Source organism: Borostomias antarcticus, assembly GCF_949987555.1.
Source record: "Borostomias antarcticus genome assembly, chromosome: 5".
Classification (NCBI taxonomy): Eukaryota; Metazoa; Chordata; class Actinopteri; order Stomiiformes; family Stomiidae; genus Borostomias; species Borostomias antarcticus.
Window position 1 is genome coordinate 32,105,199 of NC_140238.1, and position 17,126 is coordinate 32,122,324.

Below are 17,126 nucleotides of genomic sequence, written 5' to 3' on the forward strand. Positions count from 1 at the left end.
GATACTGAAAATAAGTAGCTTCACTTAATGAACTGGATCATGAACCACTGCAACGTGCACGTGTGTGTGTGTAATATATATATATATAAACTACTATAGTTTCAAGTTTAATGAGGGACAAACTGCATCAAGTTTACACTGGATTAATTATATGCCTTTTCCAATATAAATGTTTAAAAGACAGTACATTAAGATACATTCAACTACACAATTTAAAAGGAGGGGTATTCAAGTGCTGCATTTTCATTGAGCAGTCTGCTCAGATAGGGGTGGTAGAGTTCCTGTAGTGCTCACTTCTTGATTTCCTGGACTGACTGGCCGTCCTGGTACTACGGACAGAAACAGCCCTGTTGGAGGGGGTGAGGAGTTCTCTCAGACGGGAGTTGGGAAGTAAACTACTATGAAGAAAGCAATGTTTTAAGAGTGTCTGGTTGGTTGAGAGAACATTGACTGAATTCTTAACAAGGTGAGTATGGAGATGCAGGCCCAAACAGTACCTGGCCACTGACACAGAGTTTTCACTTCCTGTCCATTTCTCAGTCCCATGTTTTGCTTTCCAGCTGGACAACTCAGCAAGTGCACGCGCACACTCATCACAGGCCCAGTTTATTTTCAATGGCCTCTCGTAACTTATTCTTCTGGATCTAGAAAATACAGAAACAGGAAACCACCAGTAAACCTATAGTAAGATTATCAACAAGATTACTTAATACCTTGGTGCTGGAAACACTGCGATGAACCACCTACCTTTCCAGAGACGGTCAGAGGATAGCCATCCACAAACATCACATAGTGGGGGATCTTGAAGTGAGAAATCTAAGTGGAACAAACACACAGGGGCGAATTCACTAAAGGATTGCGCAGCTTTTCCTGACGCAAAGCCTGTGCAAATAAGTCAAAAATTATGTTTGCTATTCACAAAGCCCTCGCAAAGGGTGAAATACGGTGTTAACTGCGTTGCGTTCGTCATTGCGTTTCTCTGCGCCGGTGTTATTAGCTCATATTTAAATTAGGTAATATGGGCGGAGAATGTTCCCCTTTCTATGCAAATGAACATTATTGCAAAACCCGCCCAATTCACAAAGATCGGCGCAAATTGCCTCACGCAGTTAAAGTGAAATTAATACCGTTTTCAGAAACGTGGTGGTATTTAAGCGCAAGGGGTGTGTCGCGGCCAGCCTGTCCGCTGATCATGGCAGCAGTGATTGTTGCGAGGCGAAGGCATCGCAACGCCAGGCGTGTTGTTCGTGAGAGAATATTTAGAACAAGAATGTCACTTTTTGATTTAACACTAGAACCACAGCGGTAGCTGTTTGGACACCAGAGCGCGCAGCTCTTCAGCCAACTGGAGGATGAAGTCGCGTCTGGGGAGGCTCAGTTATGCGTCTCTCCACCCGTCCCCAGCGAGTCCAAGCTTCCCCAATGAATAATACTCATTTATAATAGCCTACATAGCACGAAACTGTGCGTATAATAGTCTATACGCGAAACTGCGCATTCCCTATAGCTGTTCATTGAACGGCTGGGGGCCGATATAGGTAGGCTATAAATAAATAAAAACATAGCCTACACAATATTTTTTTTATTTGAATGGTCTTGAAAATATTTTGCTTTTGTATCATAGGTGACGGCAGGTATCATCTTCAGCCATGGATGATGACTCCCGTGCGTAATCCTTCCAACGTTGGAGAGGCGGCGTACAACTGGGCTCACATCAGGACGCGCGGTGTGATTGAGTGCACATTTGGAATCCTGAAAAGCCGTTTAGATGCCTAGATCGTACCGGTGGGGCAATGTTATACACTCCCCCAAAAGTAGGCTATGCCAGATCATCGTGCTGCAACTTGCATAACATAAAATGACAATTTTTCCTTTGTTCGTCTTTTCAAATAATTCCACCTCCGTTTGCAGTCTTCCGCGTTTACACACACAAATGGCACTGACTGCTTGTGAAATTAAACCCCAAATCTGATTTTTGGCTGTAGCCGTCATATTTTTGGTGGAAAGCTGTGAGGCATGCTTTTGAACCTCGTCCGTGAGGACTTCAAGTTCGCGGTCTGAGAATCGTATTTTTCTCTTTCTGTCTGCCATCGTCCAATGATATGCATACGAGTTGTTTGCGCTGCATGCGCTGTATTTATAGTCATTTTCTATATCAGCAGCAAATTGCACTCAGCCGCAAACACCGAATGGGCGTGTTTGCGCTGGGATATTATTAGCGCAATGTCTTTAGTGAATAGGTTTTTAAAACGGAGCACATAGCGGGCGCAACTGACGCGCAATATAATGGTGCAATTAGCGGGCGCAATTTGCTTTAGTGAATTCGCCCCACAGTGTGTTGACAAAGGGAAGAGCTCTGGGCTTAAAGATAGATTCCAGGTCAGCCGATCTCCTGCTTGTCTCACCTGGCCCTTGCAGAAAGCACGGATCTCCTCCACACTGCTGGTCTGGTCCACCTTCAGCTTGATACAAGCACACACCTGCTCCCCCAACCTCTCGTCTTTCACCCCTATCACCTGCCGCACAGAGTGGAGCACACACAACACTCATCCTTTTAGCCTTAGTGGAGCACACACAACACTCATCCCTTTAGCCTTAGTGGAGCACACACAACACTCATCCTTTTAGCCTTAGTGGAGCACACAACACTCATCCTTTTAGCCTTAGTGGAGCACACAACACTCATCCTTTTAGCCTTAGTAGAGCACACACAACACTCAACCTTTTAGCCTTAGTGGAGCACACACAACACTCATCCTTTTAGCCTTAGTGGAGCACACACAACACTCATCCTTTTAGCCTTAGTAGAGCACACAACACTCATCCTTTTAGCCTTAGTAGAGCACACAACACTCATCCATTTAGCCTTAGTGGAGCACACACAACACTCATCCTTTTAGCCTTAGTGGTGCACACAACACTCATCCTTTTAGCCTTAGTGGAGAACACAACACTCATCCTTTTAGCCTTAGTGGAGCACACAGTACACTCATCCTTTTAGCCTTAGTGGGGCACACAACACATCCTTTTAGCCTTAGTGGGGCACACACAACACTCATCCTTTTAGCCTTAGTGGAGCACGAAACACTCATCCTTTTAGCCTTAGTGGAGCACACACAACACTCATCCTTTTAGCCTTAGTGGAGCACACAGAACACTCATCCTTTTAGCCTTAGTGGAGCACACACAACACTCATCCTTTTAGCCTTAGTGGAGCACACACAACACTCATCCTTTTAGTCTTAGTCGGGCACACACAACACTCATCCTTTTAGCCTTAGTGAAGCACACAGTACACTCATCCTTTTAGCCTTAGTGGAGCACACAGAACACTCATCCTTTTAGCCTTAGTGGAGCACACAGAACAGTCATCCTTTTAGCCTTAGTGGAGCACACACAACACTCATCCTTTTAGCCTTAGTGGAGCACACAACTCATCCTTTTAGCCTTAGTGGAGCACACAACTCATCCTTTTAGCCTTAGTGGAGCACACAACACATCCTTTTAGCCTTAGTGGAGCACACAGTACACTCATCCTTTTAGCCTTAGTGGAGCACACACAACACTCATCCTTTTAGCCTTAGTGGAGCACACAGAACACTCATCCTTTTAGCCTTAGTGGAGCACACACAACACTCATCCTTTTAGCCTTAGTGGAGCACACACAACACTCATCCTTTTAGCCTTAGTGGAGCACACAACACTCATCCTTTTAGCCTTAGTGGAGCACACAGTACACTCATCCTTGTAGCCTTAGTGGAGCACACACAACACTCATCCTTTTAGCCTTAGTGGAGCACACAGTACACTCATCCTTTTAGCCTTAGTGGAGCACACACAACACTCATCCTTTTAGTCTTAGTGGAGCACACACAACACTCATCCTTTTAGCCTTAGTGGAGCACACACAACACTCATCCTTTTAGCCTTAGCGTAGCACACACAACACTCATCCTTTTAGCCTTAGTGGAGCACACACAACACTCATCCTTTTAGCCTTAGTGGAGCACACACAACACTCATCCTTTTAGCCTTAGTGGAGCACACAACACTCATCCTTTTAGCCTTAGTAATCATACCTACATTTTTGGTCTCTGCATCTATATGATGTTCCAGAAATCCTGAAGGTTGTGATGAAAATGGAGCTGGCTGTTATTAAGAAATGTCAATCTTAACACTGTAAGCTGTTTCTAATTTGTTGTGTGTGACTCCTGTGTGACCGCCCGAGGGTTTCTGGAGAAGGTCGTCACGCCAGGGGGTCACGTTGATACTCAAGGGGGGTTCTAGGCAGAGGACATGTCTCCACCTGACAAATTTACATGTTCCCTAGGCCAAGGGTGACATTCTCCCATGTGATGTACAAACACAGACTGTTTAGATACTGGGGCGTGAGGCGCCTCATCCTATCTTTTCTGCAAGGTCGTATTTCGAGAAGAGAGAGACAGCTTTGTGTAGAAGGAAGGAGGGGGGTGTGGGACACCCCCCCCTTCTCCAAGGGTAAAAACCACTGTTCAGTTTGCATGTGCTTTGATTTGGGTTCAGCCAGCATCCAGACAGGTCATCTGTGCATTAGACTACATGTCATTGTCTTTTGTATGTTAAACCTTCTGGAATAAACCGCTTTTGCTTGAGACTCAAATCCCGTGTTGGAGAGATTCATTTGGAATAAACCTGAGAAAGGAGACACTGGACTGTGTGGTATTTTGTGAGATTTGGGGTCGTCTTTAAAATCAAGACACAACGCAGAGCTGAAATAAGGACAATAATAAAAGACAACGAAAGTCAACAATTGGTGCCGTGACCCGGATCGGACATCCGAACCCTGACAAGCCCAAGACCGGTCGAGCAGACAGCTACAGCCGCGTAGCGGGGGACGCCTTGCAAGCAGCTGTGACCTGATCGACCCGAGACACAAAACTAGACTCGGTGAGTGGGTTCGATATCCCGATCATAAAGAACAAATCAGTAAATCTCAGTATACCACACATAGTCTCTCAACACCTAAAACTACCAGTGCTGGATGTAAATGTATGTCTACATGTATTCTACATGTCATAAGGTTTGAATGTCTGTACGCAATGCATTGTCTTGTCTTGGGAGGCCCGCCAAAAAATAGCCCCGGAAGTCCTGAAAAACCTGATAAAACTATGTTAGAGAAAGGAGATACAGCCCCCCCAAATGTAACGCTAGATTATATTAAACAGGACTTAGACCAGTATGTCTGGAGAAACATGAACTTGGAGGAAGTCTTCAATGCTATAAAGGATAAATATGGTATCAAAGACGGAGAGGCATGGTCTCTAGACGACATAAAAAGGGCATGGGGAAAATCAACGAGGCTTGAAGAAGGCTCAAACCTACGTAATCAATGGTCCATTTTGGTGAATGATCAGCTCCGTGTGTATCGGGAGGTTGTAGGCAAGGAAGTGAGTCGTGAGTTGCAACGCAAGCTCACGGAATTGGAGGGCGAAGTGCGCGATTTGACAGCTAGATTGGACGAAGCTCAGAAACACAAGGTTACCAGCCCGAGTCGAGAGCAGGGTCAGAAAGTCAAGAGGGAGACACACGCATCTCCCCACTCACACGGGTCAGCGGGGAAAGCGAGCTGTGCCGTTGAGGAGGGAGAGAGCTCACGGGAGGAGATAGACCTCCCGTCAGCAGTGGGTCCAGGGTCTGACTCACATTACAGACAAGAAGGGGCCATCCCAGGGTGGGGGGCGGCACCGAGAGGGCAGTCAGACGTAGACTCCGATAACGAAAGGGAGGATCTCCCTCCTCCCCCTCCCGTGTCCCAGCTCAGGAGAGAGAGACATCTGCTCACGAGACAGAAGCAGGAGCGCCTGTGTAAAAAGCCACCAGAAACCACTTCTAGCTTGTGCCCCCTGAAGCAGGGGGGTGCTACTACTAGCACAAAGTGGACACTCCCTTATATCCCAGCTAAACCGAAATACCTGGAGCGTTGGTCAGCTACTATTAAACACCCACGCGAGGTGGGCATGGAGACATGGGAAGAAATAGACCGTTTAAGAGGGTTTTATCGGCTCCACCCATACGACGCGGTAGCCATCATGAGTCCTAGTATGTCAATAACGGAGCGTGACCTGTTGAAAACCAGGGTCACCGCAAATCTAGGGTCTCGGGGCGACGACGTCGACGCAGGGTGGGACGCGATCAAAACATGGATCAGGGAGAATGACAAAATCGACATCGATTGGTCTAAAATCATTCTCTGTCAGCAGAAGGCCTCAGAGGCATTTGCTGACTTCGAAATCAGGTGGAGACGGGTGTTCTTGAGACATAGTGGGCTGCCTGATGTGGATAATGGCAACATGGCAAACACCAGCCATCCACAGATCAGTGACACTCTAGCTAAAGCCATCACGACCAGGTTGAGAGATGCTCTGGCAATCAGCAGGCCAGACTATAAAACAGCGCCCTATGGGGAGTTAGTGAAGCGTCTCACAGCCCTAGATTATAACTTGGGTGTGCAAGCTCGGCTAACTGAAACACCTAAGCGGCCAGAGGAGCCAAAAGGAGAGAAAAAGGTTAAGAGAGTAGAGGCAGGGGCTCAGAGGGGTCCTAACAGAGACAAGACCGGCTACAGAGACTGTTGTCATTACTGTGGGGTCAGGGGTCATTGGGCTGCAGAATGCAACAAGAAAAAGAGGGCAGAGGGGTGGACCCCGCCAGCGGCGTCTCCGCCTGCCCCTCCTGCCTATACTCCGGCACAGGCCCCGGGCAGGGCCCATCAGAGGTCTCAACCTCCGAGTTTAAATGACTTGCTGAGTCAGCCTCCTACTTTCTCAGTGGAACAGCGGAAGGCAATTGCTGGTGCCTGTAACCTTCCCTCCCCTCCTCCACCAGCAGAGACAACACGCCCGGCCCCCTCCTCTCAGCCTCCCCATTTTTAGTAAAGCCGTCGCTCCGCGTCCTTGAGGCTGCCCTGATACAGACCGATGGCGGCCTGTACATCAGGGGCTCCTTGAATGGGCGCAAACAACTCGACTTCCTCCTTGACATGGGGGCGGCGGCTACAGTCATTCCTCCGTGGTGCCTATCGGGAACAGACATTAAAGTGACAAAACAGGAAGTATACATGCATGGAGCGGGGGGGGAGCCAATTTGGGTAAAGAAAACCAGGCCATTCCTGCTGGAATTGGGACCTGTATCTCTCACCACCTCTCTTTGGGTGGGGGATGTCAATGAAGCCCTACTGGGGCTTGATGTGCTGACAAAGATTAATTCATCCCTTCAGTTTCAACAGGGGGAAGTTGGATGGAATCTAAACCAGGTGACTAAACCTGATTTAGCAGAATTGCCAATCTGGGCAAAAGACAAAAATGATTGTGGGCTTCTGAAAATGGAATCGGTCACCTTCACAGGTAGGCCTCCTCCATACACTCGTCAGTATCCACTCTCCTCACGCGCGATTGAGGGGATCAAGCCCCTCCTTAAAATCTTTGAGGAGAGGGGAATCCTGAAAAAGACTCACAGTGCCTCCAACAGTCCAGTGTGGCCTGTGTTGAAACCTTCAGGTGAATGGCGCCTCTGTGTAGACTACAGAGTGGCCAATGAGTATGTGGATAAGATAGCGCCCCTGGTGGCGGACCCGTCCACCATTTTCAGTGCCCTGAAACCTGAACACAAGTGGTTCTCCATCATAGATATGACGCAGGGTTCCTACAGTGTTCCTCTTGCAGAAGAGGTGCAACCATGGACAGCTTTCACTATTGATGGAGATCAATATCAGTTCACTCGAACACCAATGGGGTTGCACAACTCTCCGACCATCTATCATCAGGCTTTGCGTGACCATCTGCGCGAAATGTCTCCCATCTCTTCCACAGTCCTTCAATATGTTGATGACGTTCTCCTGGCAAGTGCAACTGAGTCAGAACATGACCATGACCTCAAAGTTCTGCTGACACATCTTCATGAGCAGGGCCACAAGGCCAGTCTGGGGAAAGCTCAGATCATGCAGGAGCAGGTCATTTACTTAGGGCAGAGAATATCACAAGGGCAGCGTGAAATCACTCAAGACCGAACTAGGGCTATCAGAGAAACCCCAGTTCCAAAGACTGTCCATGACCTCAGGTCTTTCTTAGGGTTGTGCAACTACAACCGTGCTTGGATTGAGGACTATGCAGAGATCACACAGCCACTGACAGAGCTCACCAAAGGCAGCCGCCAGTCCAAAGATCCAGTACAGCTGGATGAGACGCAGGTGACAGCTTTTGAAGCCTTGAAAGATGCGCTTGCCAAGGCTCCACCCTTAGGCCTCCCAAACGCGGGTAAAGACTACACCCTTCATGTGTCAGAGAAAAATGGTTACATGACAGCGGTCTTGACACAAGACCACGGTGACCGGCAGCGGCCTGTGGGTTATTATTCAACACGCCTTGACCCAGTGGACCAGGGGTTCGGCCCCTGCTTGCGGACAGTCCAAGCAGTCTATCTTGCAGTTCAGTCTGTCTCGAGCCTAGTCTTGGACCAGACGCTGATCGTCAGGTGCCCACACGCCGTACACACACTTCTGACCATGAACCGCGCGTCTCAGGTCACCGCGTCCCGATGGGGAAAGTGGTTGGCAGTCTTGGAAGCTCCAGGCATTGTGATTGAGAGGTCTACGCCATCCAATCCATCCACCATGGTAGCGCCAACGGAGGAGACCGCTGACAGCCTCCACGACTGTCAGGAGGTGCTCCATGCCATGGAACAATCTGAAAGAGTCAGAAGCACACGCTCTACCGACATGCTCTAATCCCAGGCCAGTATTTTATGATAAAGAAATTTCAGGGAGAGACTTTAGATGCAAAGTGGGAGGGACCTCATCAGATCTTGCTCATCACCCACGCGGCAGTAAAGGTAGCAGGGAAACCCAACTGGATCCATGCCAGTCAATGCAAGGTGGTTGCGCCACCTGACACAGATTAGACTGAGTACACCTCAAAGCGAACACACCCTTGTAGAATTGCATTGGATAAATTGTAGAGCCAACCACTCCAGACTCAAAAACATTGTGGTAGAATAGCGTCCAGGCTTAGCACCCCAAAACTAGGGACAGTCGTGGCAGCTGTTGTTCGAGCAGAGTCCTTGAGCTAAAGAACTGTACGGGTTAGGTACAGGGGCCCACTCGGGATGAAGACGACAAATTAGAGAATTACAACGTAATGCTCTAAACCTGTGCCCACTGCTCGGATGACTGTAGCGCTGCTAAAGGGCTGAGAGAATGGGTGCTAAGACCGCAGGCAGGGTTAAACCGGACCTTCCCGAAAGGTCACAGTCTGGAGTGGGGGGGGGGGGGGCTCTTCTAGAAATTAATAATAATAAAAATGGGATAATGGAACTAAGGATTTTGTGAAACCATAACCTCTAGGTCTGGTCTGAGTGAGAGAGCGAGTGAGAGATATGCTGTTACAAACAGAGTTGTGGCATACATGATACTGTCGCTGTGTTCTTGTGTTTTCCTGTGTTCACAGGTGGAGTTGGGGAGAAGCACTTCTGGGGTGACTTGGACCACGCTGACCGTGTGTTGGAGCAACAGGGAAGACTACGCAATCTCGGGTGGGGGCGTCGTCAATCAAGACGGACACTTGAACTTTCATACCACACACCACATACAATAATCTTTTCATCCTACATTCATAGCTTGCTGGTCGGGGACAGGACGTCAATGCCAGCAATTGTGAGGGTTGTTGTTACACTGTGAATAAAACTCCACAGGTTACACTCAAGGTATACTCATTAAAATTGAAACAGGAGTGCGGTAGGACTGTGAAGCTGATTAATCAGTGGACAGGGAGAGCTACTAGCCAGGTTGAGTATAGGGAAGTGTATTTTGTTAAAAAGGTAATTTATCTCTGGGTCGGGGACACTCGGATTTATATATCTCGCTGTATCCTTAGCAGGGCATGTTCCGCAGGGAGGCCACGTTCGCACGTCCGTAGAACGGTGATGAGGGGTCCATTGCCGGCAGGTTTTATGTAAGAACGTGTAGGGCGTACCTGTACGAATGCTAGGTTTATAAATGAAGTTACCTGATAGGTAGTTCCTTTGTTTTTCTTTGAAATTGTAATCCTACTAGAGGAAGTTATGTTGTGTTAGTGTTGATTGTTAACTGTTTATCTTGAGTATGCTTTTATGTCTGGTTATTTTTCCTTCCTATATAACGGCTAGGTAAGTTTAGGGTTTGGAGATGAACACTTCTTTCTTTCTTTGTTTATGATTTTGCGTTTTCACTTATAATCTAAGAGGGGATTGATGAAAATGTATGGAGCTGGCTGTTATCAAGAAATGTCAATCTTAATCTTAATGTTTCTAATTTGTTGTGTGTGACTCCTGTGTGACCCCCCGAAGGTTTCTGGAGAAGGAGGTCACGCCAGGGGGTCACGTCTCCCATGTGATGTACAAACACAGACTGTTTAGATACTGGGGCGTGAGGCGCCTCATCCTATCTTTGCTGCAAGGCTGTATTTCGAGAAGAGAGAGACAGCTTTGTCTAGAAGGACGGAGGGGGATGTGGGACACCCCCCCACACACACTTCTCCAAAAGTTAAAACCACTATTCAGTTTGCATGTGCTTTGATTTGGGTTCAGCCAGCATCCAGACAGGTCATCTGTGCATTAGACTACATGCCATTGTCTTTTGTATGTTAAACCCTCTGGAATAAACCGCTTTTGCTTGAGACTGAAATCCCGTGTTGGAGAGATTCATTTGGAATCCACCTGAGAAAGGAGACACTGGACTGTGTGGTATTTTGTGAGATTGGGGGTCGTCTTTTATTGAAATCAAGACACAACGCAGAGCTGAAATAAGGACAATAATAAACGACAACGAAAGTCAAGAGTTGTCTCCACATCTACAGTGTACGGTGTCAATGTCTACAATGGGTAGTTCCGACCTCGCAATCTGATTGGTTAAGAGCCGTTGTATATTCATGATATACGACTGGCAAAGCCTCTTTACCGTTCTATGTGAAATATTACTGCGCCATTTATTACTGCCTGTAAAAACGTTGGTTACGTTACAGTTTCACCTCAAGGAAAAGTAAAACATTCAACGTGCTGTAGCCTACCACTCTCGTTTATCATCACCACTTTTGCAACTCGCAGTTGCACAGCAAAGGTAGGCTACACTTCGTGGCTAGCTAGCTTCATGGCTAGCTAGGTTAGTCAGGAGTATTATTGTTGGTTGCTAGGGCTAATTGTTCGTCGTTTTGAAACTCCATGGCAACAGGAACCTTTCTTGGCGGAGTTCACTAAAATCGATACTGAAATAGTAGGTATTTATCTCATAAATGTTTCCCGACGATGTAACCGTTGTATAAAAGCAATAACTCACTCAATGGTTGTGGTATATGGCCAATATACCACGGGTCGACTCCACTGCCCCTCGTGCCTATGACAGCAGCACAAACCGTGGTATATTGGCAATATACCACACCCTCTCATGAGTTATTGATTCAGTGTTTTATTTATCAAATCAACAGAATAACACAAGGTCATTATGAACAATGAAATAATAATTAATTAATCAATTATTAATATTCTTAGGATGTTACAAAACCTTTATTGCAACATGGGTTTAAAAGGTGGTGTCTGCCATCTATAAATAGTGGAATTATCAGCTCTCTGCTGCCGCCTAGTGTCCCAGAGTCCTACCTGCGCCTCCTGGACTTTGGGGTGGGTGTGGAGGAACTGCTCTAACTCAGCAGGGTAGATATTCTCTCCTCCCCTGATGATCATGTCCTTAATGCGGCCCTCGATACGGCAGTATCCCAATGGATCCAGGCTGGCAATGTCTCTGTGTGGACAACACAAAGTCACGACCACCTGTTAGGCTTCATCTCACTCTTCCTCCTCAATCTCACTCTCCATTCTTTCTTCATCAGTGCTGTCCCTCTCCATCTCTGGTTGTACTGGACCCCCGTGTCCATCGATCTTACCCAGTCTTATACCAGCGGTCTTTGCTGAGACATTCTCTGGTTTTCTCCGGGTCGTCCCAGTACTCCAGCATCACACAGTACCCTCTGATCAGAAGTTCTCCTGGTGCTCCCAGAGGAACCAGCTCCCCGGTGGAGGGGTCCACTACTTTGGCCTGACCGACACACACACACACACACACACACACACACACACACACACACCGGGTTGGATGAGTGAATTTGTGGGAGGAGATGACACAGCTGGAGAGTGGGATGTGACCTGACTGATAGTTGGTGTAACAGAGTGAATGGTGAGTCCTCGTAAACCCTGGTGGAGTGAGTTTAGTCATCCGAGGTCGTGGTAGCGAGTAGCTGGTGAAACTCACTCCCCTAGTATAAAGGATGTGCTAACGACCCTGCCCATAGGGATATCTCTCTTGGCGCAGTTGTTAGCACATCCGACTTGCAAGCGCAAGGTTGCAGGTTAGCGTCCCGCCCTGGACAATCCCTTAACATGGGTCAAACAATCCAGAGACAGATGGAGATGAGAGTGCTATGCAGACGAGAGTACTACCGTTACATAGGCATGGTAACAGACACAGGGAACACAGCAACCATACCTCAGTGTGATTCATAATACATCCAATAGTGTTCATCTTCAGCTCCTCGTTGTCCAATGGGAAACCCAGGAATGTAACAGGGCTGTTCTCTGTGGTCCCATAAGCTATCTGATCATCACACAGGAGAAGCACAAATAGATAACCAGACATTCTACTGAGTCCATACCGTCTTCTTGGTAAGTTTGACAACAGACCATTCAAACAAGGCTGGCAAACTCACCATCATCTCCTTCACGTTCATGTCTGCTTTAACTTTCCTCATCACCTCTGGAGGACATGGAGATCCAGCCACGATTCCAGCTTCAGCAGACGACAGGTCATACTTGTCGAAATCAGGCTGCGCAAGCATGTCGATGAACATGGTGGGGGTCCCATAGAGGAAAGTGCACCTGGATGAGAAAAACGGAGTTCAAATCTGTGTTGTCTCATTGGGTCTCAGACTGTTTGCTCCATGGTGTGGAGGAGGCGTACCTCTCGTTCTGAATGGCCTGGAGGTTGGCGCGGCCATCGTAGCCAGCAGAGGGGAAGACCAGCGTGACACCGTGCAGAGCCATGCACATCCCGCCCAGCACAGAGCCAAAACAGTGGTACATGGGAACGGGGACACACACCCGTACCTGCGGCTGTAGAGAGGACATAAAGTGTGTGTGTGTGTTTGTGTGTGTGTGTGTGTGTGTGTGTGTGTGTGTGTGTGTGTGTGTGTGTAGCCAAGCTAAAATGTATTACTTTCTTTTGTTTCTTCATTTTCTCTGAAAACTTTTTTTTTATTTTATTGTGAACTTCTCCAAAATTAGTTCTGTTTTGGTTCCCACTACGTTAGTTTTATAGCATACCTTTTTGTGTCCCCTTTGGAGTTTTTATGGTGTTGCACCTCAGGGTCCAGCTTCAGAGAATATACAAAGCTGGTGTCATGTTTGCAACTGCTCTCTATATTTAATTATTTTTTATTTTTTAACTCGAATGTATACGTGATACACAAACTGTAACATAATGTAATGTGTTTATGAACCTGTCAATCTAGCCTCCATTGTAGAATAATCTGCCGATTCCCATTTTAGACCGATTTCCGTGTGTGGTTGGCTAGTTTTACGTAGCCGCTAGCTAACGGTTAGCTTCAGTGGGGTTTTGCGCTTGTGTTCATATCTAAGTGAGTGAATGCAGTGTTAAGTAGATAAAGTGAGTCAGTAAAGAGACAGTAACAAAGACACACTGACCCTCCAACCATATCCCATTCGGAGGCCTAGTAAATAGGCGTTGTTGACAATGTTGTGATGGGAAAGAGTGGCGCCCTTTGGACTTCCTGTTGTCCCCTAGAAACAGGCCGCAGACAGAAAGTTTGTTGAGCAGCTGACATTATTATCAACATGCATTACCTGTTGATAGATGTTAGAAGTCGTGCATAGAGACGGTTAACATGGCGTTGAGAAGGTGTGATGCGAGGTGTGGAGAGGTACCGATGTGAACTGTATATTGATGGGGTCGTCGAAGGACAGTTTGCTCTGTAGATCCTGAAGGTCTCGGTGGTGCTGGCTGCCCCCTGCCTGCATCACGTCCTCCACATTCAGCATCCCTGTCTGTCTGCTGTCTGTCACGATCACCATACACAGGTCTGGCAGCCTGACATACACGCACACAAACACAGACACGCACACACACACACATGCACGCACACACAGACACACACATGCACGCACACACACAGACACACGCATGCACGCACACACAGACACACACATGAACGCACACACAGACACAGACACGCATGCACGCACACACGCACACACAGATACACACATGAACGGACACACACAGACACACATACACAGACGTACATCATTAGTACATTGACACATTCAGAATCAAACTATTCCATTAGCTTCTTAGGAACAACAATGTATCATACTGTTTGATATAAAGCTTGTAATGACTATATTATGATACCTTGCACTCTTGAACATCCCAGACCCTGCTGAGTCTATCTCTGGACAGATCTCTCTCAACATCTCACAGAACTTCTGGGATTTAAACTGGGTTGGGCACACCACTGCCTTACACTGGACCTGTCAACAGCACCACAGACACAAAGAACAAAGATAGTGGGTTAGAAATTTGCTTCTTCACCTGGAACCATAAATCATTCCTTTGGATAGTCCAGCAACATTGAAGCCAGGACCAGATACAACCAGTTAAAGCAACCACGACAATCTCTTAGGCTTGTGTAATTTGGTTTTAATGATCAACACACACCTTCTTCAGGGTAAACTCCAGTTCCTTCAGCTGATAGGCTGGGTTAACTGAAACCTGCAGGAATAGGTTCAAAATTAAGAGTGCGATCATAACACCATGTAACTAATAACATTTTGAAAACTGTACCCTAAAACATCTTTTCGATCTGCTGGACTCACCAGTATGATACCAGCCTTGGCTGAGGCAAACTGGAAAAGGATCCATTCATAAATGTTGGGTCCCCAAACCCCCAGCCGGTCACCCCTCTTCAGGCCCAGGGCAAGCAGACCTGCAGCTGCCTGGTCCACCTGCAGCGTGATGACATGATCAGATGCTAAGATGCTTAGTCATTCAGCGCAGGCCTATCTGCAATGTCATAAGAGAGTAAGGTGGAGATCCATGATGGATGACCTTTGCACCCAAGGGGGCCAAGAGGATTTATTAAGTCAAGTCTAGTTGCACTGCAAGTATGTTTAATGACCAAGTAAAATCATCTCCATTCAGAAAACAGTGACTGGGCCTCCTCTTATCTGACTGGTTGAGAGGTGACCACTACAAGAACAGATTCACCCTCTCTCCACTCGGCTCATATCAATATTTAACCAGCAGTGCTTACTGACGGTTCTAAAGTCTACCAGGACCACGATGCTACTGCTCAGCTAACTGTCTCCCCGTTGCTCATCTACTAGTCCTATGAAGGCAAATAAAGTAAATTACAATAGGGTTTGAGGGAGATGAGTGGCGGAGACTAGAGAGACCAGGCTAGCTGTGCTGGAGAGACTCACATCCTGTTGAAACTGGGCAAAGGTTTTGCGAATGCCGTCCTGTAGGAAGACCACGGCCTCGCGGTCGGGCCAGCGACGGGCTGCGCTCTCCAGGGTCTGGCCTACGGTCAGAGGGAGCAAGGAGAACGAGGAGGTGCCGTGGACATAGCTGCTGGTCACCGTGGGGACGTGGGGGGGACTGTCCACGTGGAGGGACCTGCCGGAGAGACGTACCCAGAGAGAGGAACGGTGGGGAGAGACAGGGAAACACCGGTTGGTCTCATGGGAGTGGAAACGTGAGGTAGCCTTGCAGTTCAGCATTCTCAGATAACTCGGACTCCTCAGATACCCGTGAGGTTAAGAAGGGAAGACCCTCGGTTTCACAGCCTAGCGCGTCTCCTGTGGCGTTGGGGGACGGCAGTTACAAAGTTGACCCCTCTGGACAGTTCTCTAAGGGGCCAATAACAGCAATAACAGAGGAGAGCTGCACTGTAACAAATGGGAAACCTGAGGTAATGGATATGTGGAAAAACATTAAGAGTACCAAGACAACCATTCTGAGCCCTGATTCTAGCAGCCAAGACAGCAAAAATATGGAATGAATAATCCAAGTCAAACCATTTTTTTAAAGGAAATCATGCAAGTATTTTCCTACGCAGTTATATAAGCCGAAGGCATGGGCGTGCATTTTCACATGAAGTCACATGAAGTCACACAAGTCACATGAAGTTTCAACAATCTACCATTTGAAAATCCAAAGGTATATAACTGACCTACCTGCACCAGAGCCAGTGTGCGTTGGAGGGCCTCCACGTCTTCTCTCCACGGCAGAGATTATGAGCGCCTGACCTGAGCAGTGAGGAGGGCAGCCGGGTGGACATGTTTCCAGGTGGGCTGAGAGACAGAACTGGGGGAGCCAGAGACCTGCTACTCTCAGCTGGTGGATCTTTGAACACCAGCAGCTGTGTAATCTTTAACTCCCAGGCAGTCTGGTTGGTTGAAGGGAACTGTTCAAGACTAACCCCTTTTTTCTCTCTTGTTCAAGTTCCATCGAAGAGTCTCCATGGTAAGTTATAGCCTAAATGTGTTAAGTCAAAACAAAATCATTAAAACCAGAGCAATCATGAAAAACACTACATCAGGCTCAAGAACATCAAACAAACATAGCTACTCTAATAAACTGATGACTTGAGATATCAAATCGTTTGAGATAGGCACGTGAGGGGAGAGCTGGACCAGGAGCAGTTACGCACTGTAGCATACTGTCCGTAGCACTGTAGCATAACCCATCCGAGCCTCACGCCGACCCAAAAGGGAGAGAGGCGGACCGTACTCAGCTACTTACCCCATGCCTGGGAGTACAGCTGTAGCACCAACTGTTTGGGCTAGGCTGGATAGTCTGGAGGGGTAGACACACGTATAGGCAGCCCCGGCGACTCCTAGGCCTATAGGTGGAATAGGCAAAGTTTCGGGGAGCAGTTGTGTGGGCTTGGCATACTTTTATAGTGGTGCACCTGTTAATAGGTCAAAGGTGCGTGTATGTTTTTTTTTTCTTCAGTCAACATAGCTAGCTACTGTATGATCGGCCCCGT

General features: G+C 47.5%; 1 protein-coding gene across 1 annotated transcript; it reads right to left on the bottom strand.

Annotated features, from left to right (window-relative positions):
• Positions 1-593: 593 nt before the first annotated feature.
• On the bottom strand, positions 594-16,415 carry LOC311309796 (medium-chain acyl-CoA ligase ACSF2, mitochondrial-like; the record flags this gene model as incomplete). Its single annotated transcript, XM_084439118.1, has 15 exons — positions 594-644; positions 748-816; positions 2,406-2,516; positions 11,662-11,803; positions 11,946-12,097; positions 12,545-12,652; positions 12,765-12,933; positions 13,016-13,167; positions 13,759-13,854; positions 13,999-14,161; positions 14,486-14,604; positions 14,792-14,845; positions 14,950-15,078; positions 15,556-15,751; positions 16,384-16,415. The coding sequence occupies 15 exons, from the start codon at positions 16,413-16,415 to the stop codon at positions 594-596; spliced, it is 1,743 nt and encodes a 580-aa protein (XP_084295244.1).
• Positions 16,416-17,126: the final 711 nt, after the last annotated feature.